Here is a 16283-nt window from a genome sequence, read left to right on the forward strand (position 1 = left end):
ACGAGGAAATGAATACATAAACATTCCCACCGTTGGTTCTGTAAAATGCAAGTGCCAAATAGCAAATTCATCCTTTCTCTGGACTTAGAATATGCTTGCCGGTTAAAATTAAATTCAAAACAGAACAGATTCTCTAGATCATTAATAGGAAAAGGAAAAAAAATCCTGTTCCATCTGCCTAAAAGAGATATTTTTTAAAGCAATGAAGGTCAGTCAAAGTTTAAGTATTCCAGTGTGGTACACTCTGAATATTAGATGTTCCACTGTTTTTAAAGAACAAATTAATTTGCTGAGCTACAGACTTCAAAACTGCAGCTGTGTTTGGGTAACATTTATCTACATATTGGCTGAGAAGGTTTGTTCCAAGTCGGGTTAATTGTCTTCCTTTTTTAAAAATGACTAAAGTCTACAAAATTTTAAACTTCTTGTTCTATTTGAACAGAACCTGACTTGCCATATTTTTCAGAGTATAAGATGCACTGGCGTATAAGTCATACCTTAGCTTTTGGGGAGGAAAATAGGGGGAAAAGATCTGCCTACCAGGTATTCATCTGGCTGGCGTCCTTAGTCTGGTCAGATTCAGCACATACGTTTGTTGATTTTGAACGTGTGCGCACGCTTTTTATCCCTGGTTGGGGATAAAAAAAACAGTTTCTAAAGCACAGCTGATCGTTGGAGAGAAGCAATGAGAAAAGCAGGCAAAGCACTGAAAATCACTTCACTCATTAGCATCTCATTAGGACTGAAAAAAAAAGCTTTGAAAAAGCTACATTCAGAATATAAGACGCACCAAATTTTCAGTCTCTTAGGGAGGGGGAAGTGCATTTTATACTCCGAAAAATACGGTATATTTCTTTCTGAAATTTGCATGGATTATGTAAGAGCCTGTAACATACGTTGAATAAGCCACATCTTGAAATTTAATATTAACATTAAAAAAATCTGTATTTTTGATTCCTTTCCAAATTTTTAAAATTCCATTGTTGCTCATCACATTTTTTCCACTGCCATTATATTTATAAAACTTTACTGATGAACCATGATGATATATCAGAATATAAGATACATTTTCTTCTTCTTTTCAATCATGTCTGATTCTTGGAGACTGACAGGACAAGTCCCTGCAGTTTTCTTGGCAAGGTTTTTCAGAAGTGGTTTGCCATTGTCTCCTTCCTAGAGCTGAAAGGGAGGGAACTGTCCACCCTCCCCCCAGCTGACTTTGCAACTATGGCAGGATTAGAACTCATGGTCTCCTGGTTTCTAGCGTGTAGCCTTAACTACCACTCTAATACAAAGGATTTTAAAGATTAATATGTAATTGAGACCAGATGTCTTTCTTTTGGACAAAGTCGTGGAACTTTGTTTTTGTATGTGATGACTGCAGCAAGATTATAGTATGTACAAAGATGAAAAGATTCTGTGCTACTACCATGGAGGAATGGTTGGTGAAAATGATAGAACTTGCTAAGATGGTCAACTTGATAGAAAAAAAACCACAAGATCTATGTTTGCAGTCCCTAAGGGACTGCAAAACCCTTAGGGTCTTTCTGGTAAAACAAACAGATAAACATGATTTATGGTTTTAGACAGTATGGAAAAATTATTTTGTAACCATGCAGTGTTTGGTAAATTTATAATTGTACTTACTGTTTTAAAGAAGATCAGAAATACTTGTATCTTTTTTCTTTCTTTTTTTGATCTTTTCTTTCTTTTTCTTTCTTGCAGTTTAACCATCTCTGTCTTTCATGCCTTTCTTTTTCTTTTTCTTTTTTACTTTATATTAATTTGTATTAGTATATGTGTGCTTGTGTGTTATATATAATGTAGAGTGGCACTAATATTAAAATGAAAATGGAGAAATTCAGGCCTTTATGGCTCAAAAGAGCCATCTGGTGGATATAATTGCAAAAGTAGTTTGCTTTTTAAAAAAATCACTTTTATATGCATTTTTATATGCTTCAGCAAATCGTGTTAATAAAGAATAATCAGAATTTACTAACAACAACTATCACACATATTGGAACAGGAAAGTGTCCTCAATTTTAAGATCTGGTGGCATATTTGGAATTTTGAAAACTGAAGAATTTTGTGGGCACTTTTGCAAAATGGCCTCTGGGGGTTTACCCATTTTCAAAATGACTGCCATCAGGGACATGAGTCCAAATTTATGTTCTGCAGGGCCTATCTGCCATTCTTTATGGACTCCATCCTGCAGGTTATTTTCCTCTATCCCTGTATCTTTGTATTGTAATAGATTGTTTAGAAATCTACAAATAAAGTATTAGGCTGGAGGCACTCATCACTTTTATCTTCTGAGAAAAGTTGTGGGCCTATTGTAACCCAGACAAGTAATTGGAAATAAAGATGATGTTGCAGGCAACCTATATCAGTGAGCTATAGATATATCACAGTTGCTGTATCAGACCAGTGGCATAGAAATTTAATAAATAAATAATAAAATATATAAATTATGAGAATCAAACAATCCATGTTTTGTCAATTACTTCCCTCCTGCAGATGCCCATTACTGCTTGCAAATGATAATTTGCACCTCAAAGAGACCTTGAAGCAAACTCTGGTCCCTAGATTGTTATGCTGTTGAACCAGGACAGGGTCAGCTGCATATATCATCTGAGCACAACATAATCAAACCTTGATGCTTTCAATCTTTTAGTCCGTCCTATCCATTTTGTCTGGTGTTTTACTAATATGACTCAGCTCTTACTAATTCTCATTCTAGCATATGGCCAGGTGTTAGGGAGCGTTACTGAATCTTGACATCTCTTTTTCCATGGTAATGTGGTGAACCATAAAAGGGAAATGTAAATAGTTTAGTTAAAACAATCTACAAGCAGTTGAACATTAACTGCATAATCTGAAACTACAGTACATGATCAGAAACATGACAAAAGGCATCCCTGAAGAAAGTACAGTGAAGATACAGTAGATATTTAGGTCTGAAGACTATATTCAAGTGATATGCTCAATAATTGGTGGGATGTTACCTGTCAAGAATTGATGTAACGGAAGAAGCAGAAAAGCTTGGAGGATTGAACATGGGATGGATCACACTGTGGAACCAATGTAAACCTGGTTGCTCTAAAGGTCTGAGTTGCTGCTCCTACTTTCTCTTGGCTCATAAGCTTAGTTGATCTTTCCTTGCTTGCCTAAAGCCTTTTTATATTTGTGATCATTATCCACAATAGCATCCAGCTGCTTTATGTCGGGGCTGGTAGACCTGATCCAACAGATGTTGTCCACCTTTACAAAGTTGAGGTTTAAGAAACTGAGTGTCAGCCTTTGTTTTGCTGCTTGCTTTCGGCTGCCATTGAAACAGGGAGGGGGGCATGGTATTTGAGGGGGGGGAAGTATCAGTACAGGAGTGACTGTTAAAAGGGAGTTGTTCTCACCATCTACAGCACATGCTGCAAATAGAGGATTTGCCGCCAAGGCCAACTGTCCGGCATACCAACCTGATGATGCTTTTTGAAGATGTGCGGATTGGACTATGGGATGGGGTTACCAGGGGGAGGGGGTTGGGTCACATATTGATATCCATTATTACGCGCGCTTTTGCCTTAGATCTTGCTTTCCTTAGCTGCTATCTACTCATGACCATTAAATTATTCTTAATTCTGCAAAATGGAGTTGAGTGGTTTCTTTCTTGGTTACTGAGGGAGGCCGCCTTGACATTAAGCAGGATCTTAGTTTCACGCTCATCCTCGAGCTAACACCTTCCGAGGGGAGTGCAACAAAATCCCAAACCCCTGAAGAATGTCCCACCAAGGCAGCGACCAGGAGAAAGATATGGGAGCGGCTGCATTCTTGTGCCCTTTGGAAATGGAGCTAATGGCCGAACTACACTTGGAAGAACGATCCGTTCACCCCAGATGAACATTGGCAGTGGGGCAGAAGTATGACCCTGAGGAAACTCCGGCTGGAGTTACCACAAGGAGACAGAGATGACCAGCAGCTGCTTGGCAGGAAGCAGGTGAGGAGAACCTTATGATGTCCCAGACTATGAAACTCTTTGAAGAGGCTTGGGAGAGGTGGCGCTTCCATGAGAGTGGTCCTGAAAGAGAAGCAGATCTCCCAGAAACAGAGGAGAGATCTGCAGAGGTCCTGTTCTGCCTGAGAGGAGCCGGGGGGGGGGGGGCAGAAGGTGGAACTGATCAGGATGACCCAGCCCTGACCCCAGCAGCACCAGCAGCCAGAAACATCCCAAGAGGGGGAGGGGCCCCCTGCAGACGCTGGATGGCTAAAGTTCCCCCAGTGGGTGTGAAGTTTGGGGGAGTATAGAATTACATGCAATAGTTCAGAGACAATCTACCAACTGAGGAAGCCAAGGTAAGAATAATGGCGTTGGAAAATAAGGCAGCTGCTTGGATGGTGGCCCTGCATAATGCTGACTCCCCCCTACTGAGAGACTATAATAGATTTATGGCCACCCTGAGAAAACGCTTTGATGATCCGCTCACGGAGCGAAAAGCAAGAACTAAATTTAATACCCTTACCCAGGGGAAAAGGCCAATTGTTGAATATATACAAGAATTTTGTGAATTGTCTGTGTACATGCGGGGTTGATCTGAAGAAGCTTTGATGGATGGATTTATGGATGGGTTAAACAAAGACTTATACCAGAACTATGTAAACAGGGGGGTCCCTCGCAGATTGCAGCCTTGGTATGAATTGGCTGCGGATGTGGAGATTGATTTAGCCCGAGACAATTACCGTGAAGAACCTGAATGCTGTGTGTATACAAAATGTCTACTCCCTACATTTAATGAAGGATATGTTGGCCCAATTGGGTAAAGGAAAGATTTTCACAAAATTGGACCTAAGAGAAGCCTATTACAGAGTCAGAATTAAAGAGGGAGATGAATGGAAAACTGCTTTCAACTGCCCACTTGGTTGTTTTCAATTCCGAGTACTCCCATTTGCCCTACAGGGGGCACCAGCTGTTTTCATGCAACTGATAAATGAAGTTTTGCATGAGCACCTGCACAAGGGTGTGATGGTCTATCTCACATCCTTATTTACACAGAAACACATGAAGAACATGTGAAATTGGTGCGTTCAGTGCTCAAAAAACTCCAAGCAGCGCAACTGTATGCCAAACTGTCTAAATGTGAATTTCATCAGGGGAAAATTGATTATCTTGGGTATTGCATCTCCCATGATGGCATCGAGATGGACCCAGCAAAGGTCCAAGCTGTCATTGAATGGGCGCCCCACCCCACCCGCAAACAATTACAAAGTTTTTTGGGATTTGTGAATTTTTATCGTCAATTTATTCCCTCATTCACCAGCATTGCCCTACCCATTATGACCCTCCCAAAGTCTAAAGGGGAGGCCAAACCCAAACCAGGGAAGCCATTAAATTGGACTATAGAATGTCAAGCCGCGTTCGAAAAACTGAAGCGACTCTTTGCTGCTGAACCAGTTTTAAAACACCCAGACATGGATTCACCATTTATCGTCCAAGCTGATGCTAGTGATGTAGCAGTGGGAGCAGTGTTACTACAAACGAACACTGATGGGAACCTGCAGCCTTGCGCTTATACCTCTCGAAAACTGAGACCGAAAGACAATGGGCTATATGTGAAAAGGAGGCTTTTGCTGTCAGGTGGGCTTTGATGACCTGGCGACATTTCCTGGAGGGGGCTAAACTCCCTTTTGAAGTATGGACTGATAACAAGAATTTGGAGGCATTGGAAACCCCTCGAAAGCTATCTCCTAAACAGATGAGGTGGGTGCAACATTTCAATCGGTTCAATTTCACCCTGAAGTACATCCCGGGAGGGAGGAACTTTATGGTGGATGCTTTATCCAGACTCCTACAATACAATAGCTCAAAGCTTAGCATGGTTCACCCAGTTATCCCGGCGAAGAGTCTTGCTGCTCCGATGGTTACCAGAAGCCAAAGCAACTCTAATTTCAAGGTCACAATGGACCTCATCTGCAAACTCAAGGAAGGCCTTGAGTCCAATGACTGGTTTAAACAACAGTCAAATGAATGTACCATGAAAGATAGTCTAGCTTGGATAGGGGCTAAAGTGTATGTTCCTGCTAGCATGAGGACTTTTCTTCTATAGCGGGCCCATGATTCGCGAATGGCAGGCTATTTTGGGTTTGTGAAGATTCTACATCTCATTAAAAGACAATTTTGGTGGCCTTCATTGAAAAAAGACATTGAGTCCTATGTGGCCAGTTGCCACATATGTGCTGCCGTGAAGCGCCCAGCAGGAAAACCCCAGGGCCTGTTCCAAGGTGCTAAGCTCTGCCTGCCATCCTCAAACTAACGGGGCTTGTGAACGGACTAATTCTGTTTTGGAACAGTACCTCCAGTGTTTCATTAATTATCAGCAGGATAATTGGGCTGAGTTATTACCACATGCTGAAGTGGCCTACAACAACTCTATGCACAGCAGCACCACCAGTTTCACCCCTTTTAGAATAGTGTTTAGCCATGATTTTTTACCTATTCCAGAACTGCCCCAGGAAAAACCACAAGTTTTGTCCCTCTCCGAGTGGAGTGACCAGCTCCGGCGAATCTGGCCTTTGACCCACAAGGCGTTGGATGCTGCTCATCGAGCACACAAGAAACAGGCCTTCAAGAAGAGAACGAAACAAAGAGAGTACAAAGTTGGAGATCGTGTGTTTTTGTCTACCAAGTTTCTCCAAACCACCCAAAAGTCTAAGAAACTGAGTTGGTCTGTTTCCTATTGTGAAGATTATTAATTCTGTTTCTATGTGATTGGAACTACCGAAGTATCTTAACTGTGTTTACCCAGTGTTTCATGTAAACCTTTTAAAGCCAGAACTCACTTCCTCTTTGCGGGTTCCTCTACCTACACCACCTGTCCCTCTTCTCATTGAAGGAGAGCAACATTTTGAGATCAAGGAGATTTTGGACTCTAGAAAACGTAGAAATCGAATTCAATATCTAGTCTCCTGGAAACATTTCCCCCCCTCCCAAGCTGAATGTGTCGATAAGTCCCACGTTAGGGCTCCTAGACTATTGCATAAATTCTACCCTACCTCTCCCGATAAGCCATGACCTGAATTGACTTTTACATTTCTACCTTTTTCTTTTTCCTGTTTTGTGTTCTTTGTATGTTTGTTTGTTTGTTTCTTTTCCTGCAGGGATGACTTCCTTTCCTGACGGAGGGCCGGATGTCAGCCTCTGTTTTGCTGCTTGCTTTCGGCTGCCATTGAAATGGGGAGAGGGGCATGGTATTTGGGGGGGGGGGGGAAAGTATCAGTACAGGAGTGACTGTTAAAAGGGGGTTGTTCTCACCATCTACATCTGCATGCTGCAGATAGAGGATTTACTGCCAAGGCCAAATGTCCGGCATACCAACCTGATTATGCTTTTTGAAGATGTCTCCCACATGACACCTGTGGGATGTGCGGATTGGACTATGGGATTGGGTTACCAGGGGGAGGGGGTTGGGTCACATATTGATATCCATGATTACGCACGCTTTTGCCTTAGATCTTGCTTTGCTTAGCTGCTATCTACTCATGACCATTAAATTACTCTTAATTCTAAAAAATGGAGTTGAGTGGTTTCTTTCTTGGTTACTGAGGGAGGCCGCCTTGACACTGAGCAGGAGGTCAAATCAGTTTCCTTCCAACTTCTGTCTCAATCTGCACAGCCTATCTCTTCCGCTGTTTAGTTTTTCCTGTAAATGAATGCTTATGTTCTTCATTTCCCCTTCTGTTTATTTAAAACAGTTTGCAGTTTCAGAAAAGTGACAGAGAAAGTTCATGTAGAAGAAACCAAAACAACTCTTCTTGCTTTGCAGAGGGAGACTGAAGTTCAAACTCCCACAATGCTCAATCATGACTTTGGGTCACACACTTTGGGAATTCAATCTACCTCACAGGGATCCTGTAGGGAAAAATTTAAAGTATCTCATAATGTTAGCAGCCTTGGGTTTTCGAAGGAAAAGAAGGATTAAAACTTGCAAGCAAAGAAATGAAATATGGTAAAAACTATAAGATGAATCAAAATGACACTGATAACCGGTGGAATTTGTGGTGAGTATTTCAGATTGATGAAAAGAACATTACAGCACTGTGACGCAACATCCATTTTTCTACAAGTGGTACAAAGTCACAAGTATACCCCAAAGTGGTAGAGCTTGCAACATGGCACTGCTTTTATCATTTTGACTGGAACAGTGGGATAATGCAGATACACCACTTACAATCATTCATTCAGCAACTATTGTAAGTTACAATGGCATTTTTTTAAAAAGTATCTTACAATAGATCCTTACACTTATTGCTATCACAACATTCCCACATTACGCGGTCAAAATTCAGCTGCTTGGCTATTGACATTTATTTTCAACCGTTGCAGTTCTTCAGGGTCATATGTTCACCATTTGCAACCTTCCCAGCTCCCTTTCAACAAACGATGGCAATGGGAAGCTGGATTTGCTTAATTAACTTAACAGCTGCAGTCATTCATTTAACAACCATGGCAAAAAGGGTCATAAAATTTGAGGCAATTCACTTAACAACTACCTTATTTAGCAATGGAAACGTTCTAATTGTGGTTGTCAGTTGCTAACCAGCTCTATCTCTGTATCTAACTTAAGATGAATAACGGAAACAACAAGAAACTTTAAGGAGGAAGTTTACTTTATACTAAATAAAGATCATGCTGCAGTTTCAAGAATACCTGTTTGCTCATTTAAAGAAAACGTACAGTGAAGGAGAAGTTACTATAAGAACAAAGTTTGAAGAAACAGAATGGTTCAGCTATAGAAAGGGAGTGAGACAAAAATCATACTCTCCTGCTTAACTTTTATTAAAATATTTAAGACAATGAACGATAATAGCAGGATTGGAACAGGTAGTAGGTGGAATCAAAAGTGGAAATCCAAAAATTTAAATATATAAAATGTACCACCATGGATAACTGCAGAAGGGGGTCAAGAGAAGCAAATAATGAAATGTGCATCACAACATCACAATGCCATTTCACACATTTCTCAGCAACCAGGTTATGAAAGTACTATACAAAAGTGTAGAACTTGCATCGTGATGCCACAAAACCAGTTTCATCATTTTGATACCTTCATAATCTCAAAATTGAAGACGCCTATGGATACCATCCTGATGATTTAAAGTAAAGAATGACCTTGTTACTTTAAAACAGGGCTGTCAAATTTCCGGCCCATGGGCTGGATGCATCCCATGCTAGCCTGACCCATACCCGGTTTAGCAAATGGGGAAAAAGTCCCAATATGTCATGTGACGCTGCAGTGATGATGTGCTTTACAGTAAAGAATGATCCTTAAAAAAACAATAACACAATAACAGTGTTGGCAGGGATCTTGGAGGTCTTCTAGACCCTCTACTCAAGCAGTAAACCCTATACCATTTGAGACAAAAGGTTGTCCAATCTCTTCTTAAAAACCTCTAGTGTTGGAGCACTCACAATTTCTGGAGGCAAGTCATTCCACTGGTTAATTGTTCTGTCAGAAAATTTCTTCAAAGTTCTAGGTTGGTTCTCTTGTTGATTAGATTCCATTCATTGCTTCTTGTCCTGCCTTCAGACGCCCTCTTTTTTGCGGCAGTCCTTCAAATATTAGAACGCTGCTATCATGTTACCCCAGTCCTTCTCTTCTCTAGACTAGACATACACAATTCTTGCAACTGTTCTTCATATGCTTTAGCCTTCAATCCCGATCATTTTTGTTGTTCTTCTGTGCACTCTCTTTAGAATCTCAAAATCTGTTTTATATCATAGCAACCAAAACTGGATGCAATATTGCAAGTGTGGTCTTACCAAGGCATTATAAAGTGGATATTAACACTTCACATCATTTTCATTATATTCCTCTATTAATGCAGTCTAGGACAGTGTTGGTGTTTTGGCAGCTGCAGTGCAAACTTTATGGTGTAGTCAGGAGATTGATTTAGGTTTTCCCAAGACTTCAATGAATGTGAATGACAAAGCTAATAGAGAACCAACAAGGATCAGACCTGATCTGGTGCCTGAATTGCTAAGAACCCATTAAGATAATATTCATAAGTAGATACCAGTCAATAGTTAAAGGAGCAAATGCCTCGAAGGACAGTATTGTAACTGAAGAGGATTTTCAGAGGATGGAAAAATGGGTAGAAATCACCAAGATATATTTTAACAGGGACAAAATCCTATATTTGGATTTAAAAAAAAATCAAAATTACAGGTAAAGGATGGAAGTGAAAATTCTATTGGAAGCAATATATATATGAAAAGGATTTGCATTTCTTGGCAGATTACAAGCAGAACACAGGGCAAAAGAAATTCAGTCACACATACAATTCTAACCCAGACAGGGTAGAATTGTTCAGTATCATTTCAGAACAAGAAGCATTGGGTTTGTTTTACAAAGAAACAGATTGAGTTGGACATCAGAAAAAAAAGATTCCTAATGTAAGGAATGGACTTTTTTGGGAGATGGTGGACTCTCCTTTGCTTGAGGTGATTGAACAGAGGTGAGGGTGGATGGCATTTGTCAAGGATGTTAAAATAGATTTATGCAGTGGGCAGGTTTTGAACTACATGAATTCTCTAAAATCCCTCCAACCTTGACATACCATGATCCTATAATTCTTATTTAGTTGGAAAGAAACGAAGCAGATTTTAACAGATTAATGCTGTGTCTCCTTTTTACTTGATAGATATTTGCTTAACCTAGAACAGGATGAACTTTTTTTTTTCTTGCCCCAGAAAATGAAAATGAAACTGTTACAAATCAAAGCTACAAATTTCTTCCTCTTCTCTTAAGGGGCTTGTAGAAGTTTCTCTTTCTTGAACAGTAAACACAAATTACAGAGCTGAACTGGACCATCACAGCACCGAATCAAAGGATGGAAAAGTTTCGCCCAGTGCTGGATTTCATGCTCAATCACAAGAATGTCTTGGGCTATGGGGCAGTGTCTCTGTTGACTGCAGGCAGCGAGCGTATCTTCTCTGTGGTGGTGTTCAAATGCCCGTGCAACTCCTGGAATATGTTTTATGGTGGTGTGTTTCTGCTGATGCCAGCCCTTATTCTGTTTCTGCTGGGCTTGCTCCTGAGTGTACGTTCTTGGAAGGTGCTTACTGGATGTTGCGCCAAAGGAAGACCATGTAGATGTCCTCGTGGGAATCGCCTCCAGCGCCACTTTGAAGTGATGGGGCTTGTAATACTTAGTGCTGCCGTGGCTCCTCTCACATGGATTTCTGTGGCCTTGCTGGGAGGAAGTTTCTATGAATGTACTGCTACCGGGAGCTCCATCTTCCAGAAATATGTGTGCAAAGGCAAAGAAGAAAAATGCATCGAAAATCTGGTTAAAGTGCCTTGTCTCAGCCCTTCTTCTGATCAGGAGATACTCGCAACCCTTAGAGCTCAATCACAGGTTAGTTTATATGGCTTTTTCCAAGTTGTGTAACAGCCAGATTTCCTAACTTAGAACTTTCCAGGGGTGCTAACTGGACTGTTGAAACAGCACCAGGAGCTTTTCTACCAATTGTTTTGGCAAATATCTCCATTCTTAAATACTTCCATAGTATTGCTTCCCTGGCAGCCTGTTTCAAGGCTTTTAGGTACCAGGTTGGGAGCTTTTTGTTTCAGTTGCTTTGATGATGTTGTCCCGTCAGTCAATTAGTTAATAGCAAATTAGAGATAACATGATTTTGTCAATTGTTTCCAGCTAGGGAAGCTGTTATGTGAAGAAATGAGAAAAGTTGTATTTTTTCCTACCAGCAGAGAAAATGATTGCAGTTAGGAGGGGAATTCCTCATTAGCATCAGAGGGAATTTCCTCCCATTGTGAATTAGAAGGCATGCAACTAATAGGGCTATTCAGCAATCTGGATTTGAAGGAGAAAAGGTGATTTGGAGTTCATTCAGGCACATACATACTCCCTGTTCTTACTGTATTTTTCAGAGTATAAAATGCACTTTTTTCCCTCAAAAGGAGGCTGAAAATCTGGGTGCATCTTATACACTAAATACAGCAATTTTTGCCTCCTGAAACCCTGTCCTCTTCACCAAAATGGCTGTGCATTGCCTTTAGGGGGCTTTCAGAGTGCTCCTGAGGTTTGGAGAGGGCAGAAATGAGCAAAAGATGGGATAGTTTTGCTCAATCTTGCTGCCCCTCCTCCAGCCCCCAGAAGCACTCTATAAGCCTCCTAAAGACTATGCATGCCATTTTTTTGACAAAAACAAACCTGTTTTTGTTCATTTTGGGGGCCCTCACCCCGCAGGAGCACTCTACAAACCTCCTAAAGGCTATTCATGCCCTTTTTGGGGGAAAAACAGACCCATTTTTGTGAAAAATGAAAATTTTGGGAGGTCTGCAGAGTGCAAACATTTGTTTTAAAAAATTGCCTCTTCAAAATCTTGGTGCGTCGAGAGGAAGGAACAGACGAGGAGTTTTGAGTCTTTACAAGATATGCAGTAAAAAACTAGTTACCAAGAGAAGTCCATATAAGATCTACCAAGAAAACAATTAGAAGACAAATACTACAAATGACAAAAAATATAAGATTGTACTACTTTTGTATGGATACAGGATGATGTAATGAAATTCTATAATAAAAGTTAATTTAAATTTAGTTAAATTTAGAATATTACACATAAAATGAAGTAATAATAGTTATAGTCATATAAATGATTAACAATAATTATAATTATATATATATATATATATATATATATATATATATATATATATATATATATATATACAATAATTATATATATACAATATATATATATATACACTAGATTGATTTTATATAAATTGTAAGTGAGGACTATGGAGAGGATACATAAAAGTTTTGTAACCGAAGATAAACAATTTTATACAGAACACAATATAAAGATGTAATATTACTGGATGGTTTTGGGATGATGTGATGAAATGCCACAATGTAAATTTATTCTAAACTTAGAATATTTCACATAAAAGGAAGTAATAATGGTTGTAGTCAAATAAATGTTTAATAATGATAATAATTTTATGCATATATATTAGATTGATAAAATGAGATTCTATATAAATTGTAAGTGAAGATTGTGGTAAGAAAGCACAAAAGTTTTGTAACCAATCGACACACTGTATGTAACTGGAGGATGGTTTTTATGTTTTATGTCTGTTTATGTTTGTTTGTTTAAAAATAAAATAAAAAATAAAAAAATCTTGGTGGGTCTTATACTCTGGTGCATAGCAATAGCAATAGCAGTTAAACTTATATACCGCTTCATAGGGCTTTCAGCCCTCTCTAAGCGGTTTACAGAGTCAGCATATTGCCCCCAACAACAATCCGGGTCCTCATTTTACCCACCTTGGAAGGATGGAAGGCTGAGTCAACCCTGAGCCGGTGAGATTTGAACAGCCGAACTGCAGTCAGCTGAAGTAGCCTGCAGTGCTGCATTTAACCACTGCGCCATCTCGGCTCTTATCACCTCTTGCATCTTATACTCTGAAAAACACGGTACCTTCTGGGGTTTTGTTTTAGCTATCACATATCTAGGCTTCAAAAATGTAGAGACAAGTGTTAATGTGTTGCTTCAGCAGCTCCTGCATTGAACAGGAAGAGATAAATATCAGGAGGTAAGCAACAGTTAAGAAGAAAGGCATTAATCTTTCTCCCTACACATGGGGGCTTTGAATTCTAGATTGTAATGCAGAGGTGCCTTGATTGCAAGCATGATTATTATTCTTATGCTTCTTCTAAAGGTATTTGGATGGGTTTTGATTGCCAGCATCTTCACAGTGGCTCTTCTTGCCAGCTGCATTGCTCGCTGCCGTTCTCCAGTCAGCATCCTTCAACTTGCATTCTGGAAAGTCTACCTGCAGAAGGAGCAACAACTTTTTGAAACCATGGCCAAAGAACACGCCTCGAAGTTAGCAGAGAGGAATCTTAAAAGCTTCTTTGATTCCACTGAGTTGCAACCATTTCAGACTCCAAGTGCCAAAGCCTGGGATAACATTTCCTCCTTGTTTGCCTTTAATCCTAAAGACAATTACTACAGTATGATACATAAATATGTCAGTCAAAAATCTCCTAATGGTAGCATTAAGTCTGCTGAAGGAGATATATACCCTGCTTGTTTGCAATTTGTAGATAGTGCAAATGTTTAAGTCCAAATTTTGTAACAACTGTAACCTGAGAAAATGCCTCAAACAAGAGCCTCTCTAGCCTCATAAAAGTGGAAGGGGGAAACCCCCTTTACGCTTGCAAGATTTTGTTATTGTAACCTTCTAATAAAAGTAGCATTAGATTTCATAATTTTGGTTTCGCAGTCCGGTCTACCTTGAAGGGCTGACAAGTATCAAGTGTTCATGATTCTTGTTTATTCCCTCCCCCCATTTCTGCACATGTGCTCTTTATGATTCTTGTCAGGTTTTCATTTAATAAGAAGTAAAATGTTTGCTCTATCATGAATTTTGTCCCATGTCCTTTCTTCTCCAAATATAGTTTTTATTAAGAATTTTAATTACAATAGTAAAAAATGAACACAAACTAAAGAGAAGAAAATGGAACGAAAGAAGAAAAGTGTGCAGGAAAAAGAGAAAAAGAAAGGAAAAAGAAATATATTATATTGAAAAAGAAAAGAAATATATGAAGAAGTGACTTTTAGCCTTCATTGCAAGTGTAAATAAATATAATAAATTTTTACCCTCTGAGAGAGGGGGGGGGGGAAGAGACAGAGAGACTTATTTTAACTTGGATCAAATAAAGCAACTTTATATTTCGTTCTTTTACTTCAAACAGTAAAATGAAATATTTACTTCTTAATCTTTAATGCAATCAAATACTGTTATAGGATTTAATTTCTCTTCAATTCTTCTATACCCCATGGCATAGACTTCTTCAAGCTTTTTTTGTAGATTCAGTAAGAAAATATTTTCCAGGCCATGGGCCAAGAGGGAAGTAAATCCTGAAGTGCATCAGAAAGGGATCGAGGTTGTCTCCAAAGCAAAGATAGGCCTCAGCTAGTACCATGCTTCAGGTTCTCCAAAATCTTACTTGTCAGGTAGAATAGGGGGAAAAATTGAGTTGGTATTTTAATGTGGATTATGTTGAAAATGCTAGTAGTTAACTTTTACTTATTTTTAATTGAACTTGATATAAATAATTGACGTTTACAGGTGAATATTTCTCCCACATTTTAATGTATATTCAGTAGGATTCTCTACATGAAGTATATTACATCAAGCTAGTTAAAAGAGTAGTGTGGCAAATGAGTTTAGAATTGCAGTTAATACTTCTTAACAAGTAAGGCCTTTAAAATTGCTATGTAACTTATCAGTAATATTAAAAGAAGGGATAATTAAATACAGTGGGGGGAAAGTCTCTCTTTTACTTTCACTTATACTTTCATCATCATGCTCAAGAGAATATTAAATGAGTTCTCTTAATGTCTTAATTCTCTAAGTAAAGCAAATGGGATTTTCTTATCGTTTCTTATTAAAACATGCCATCTAGCTCAAAACGAATTCTTTATTTCAAATATTTTTTCCCTAGGAGACTTCCTCTCCCAAACCATTGCATTTCTCAAGGATGTCAATTTAGCTTTATTAATGTTTAGAGCAGATTCCTGAATTTGTGGAAATGAAATGATGAAAAAGGTGGATCCGATTTGGTTCTGGGTTCATGGCACCATAAAACTTGAGAACTTCCCCCTCTTATTCGTGTTATTGCAATTTGTTGTGTTCTTTAATTTTTGTTGAAAAATGGTAGCTTTTTGAAGAGGTGTTCAGATGTTCTGATTATTACTGACATTGATGTTTATTATTTCAAAGGGCTAACATCATGAATGTTTGTGACTGCCGGTTGTTGCTTGATTTAGCCAACACTACGGAGACTTGATGTCACTGTATATTGCCTAATTTCCCAAAACTGTAATAAAAGACCCCCACCAAGACTTCCAGAATAAAAAGAAATACAAACATTAAAGTTTTAGGAAAGGTCTGAATACTAACATATAATCTAGCATTTCTCAGTCTCAGTAACTTTTAATATTTGTGGACTTCAATTCCCAGAATTCCACACGCCAGATACATCTGGGAATTGAAGTCCACAAAAATTAAAGTGCTGAGACTGAGAAGTATTGCTATAAGACATTCTGGCAATTCAAATTAAATTAAAAAGAGAACACATATAGCAGGACTATTTCTAAAAGAACCCCATAATCTATGATAGGATATCATATTGCTTTTAGGACAGGATTTCCTTTTCAAATTGTTCATGGGAAAACAAGCTGTGTCTCAGAAAGCACTGAG

The 16283-nt window shown here is 39.0% G+C and overlaps 1 protein-coding gene across 1 annotated transcript; it reads left to right on the forward strand.

The window, feature by feature from the left end:
• Positions 1–10786: 10786 nt before the first annotated feature.
• On the forward strand, positions 10787–14442 carry CALHM6 (calcium homeostasis modulator family member 6). The gene is made up of 2 exons (XM_032216293.1): positions 10787–11406; positions 13734–14442. Exons 1-2 carry the CDS (start codon positions 10879–10881, stop codon positions 14136–14138), a joined length of 933 nt encoding a protein of 310 aa, XP_032072184.1. The 5' UTR covers positions 10787–10878; the 3' UTR covers positions 14139–14442.
• The last annotated feature ends 1841 nt before the right edge of the window (positions 14443–16283 follow it).

The sequence above is a fragment of the Thamnophis elegans genome, chromosome 4 (assembly GCF_009769535.1).
Source record: "Thamnophis elegans isolate rThaEle1 chromosome 4, rThaEle1.pri, whole genome shotgun sequence".
In the NCBI taxonomy this organism is placed as follows: domain Eukaryota; kingdom Metazoa; phylum Chordata; class Lepidosauria; order Squamata; family Colubridae; genus Thamnophis; species Thamnophis elegans.

What these genes read in the sequence shown, in the direction of transcription:
- CALHM6 (XM_032216293.1), top strand. Translation starts at nt 10,879, where the DNA reads ATGGAAAAGTTTCGCCCAGTGCTGGATTTCATGCTCAATCACAAGAAT. An exon ending in CCCTTAGAGCTCAATCACAG is followed by an intron (nt 11,407 to 13,733) that starts GTTAGTTTATAT and finishes CTTCTTCTAAAG; the next exon opens with GTATTTGGATGGGTTTTGAT.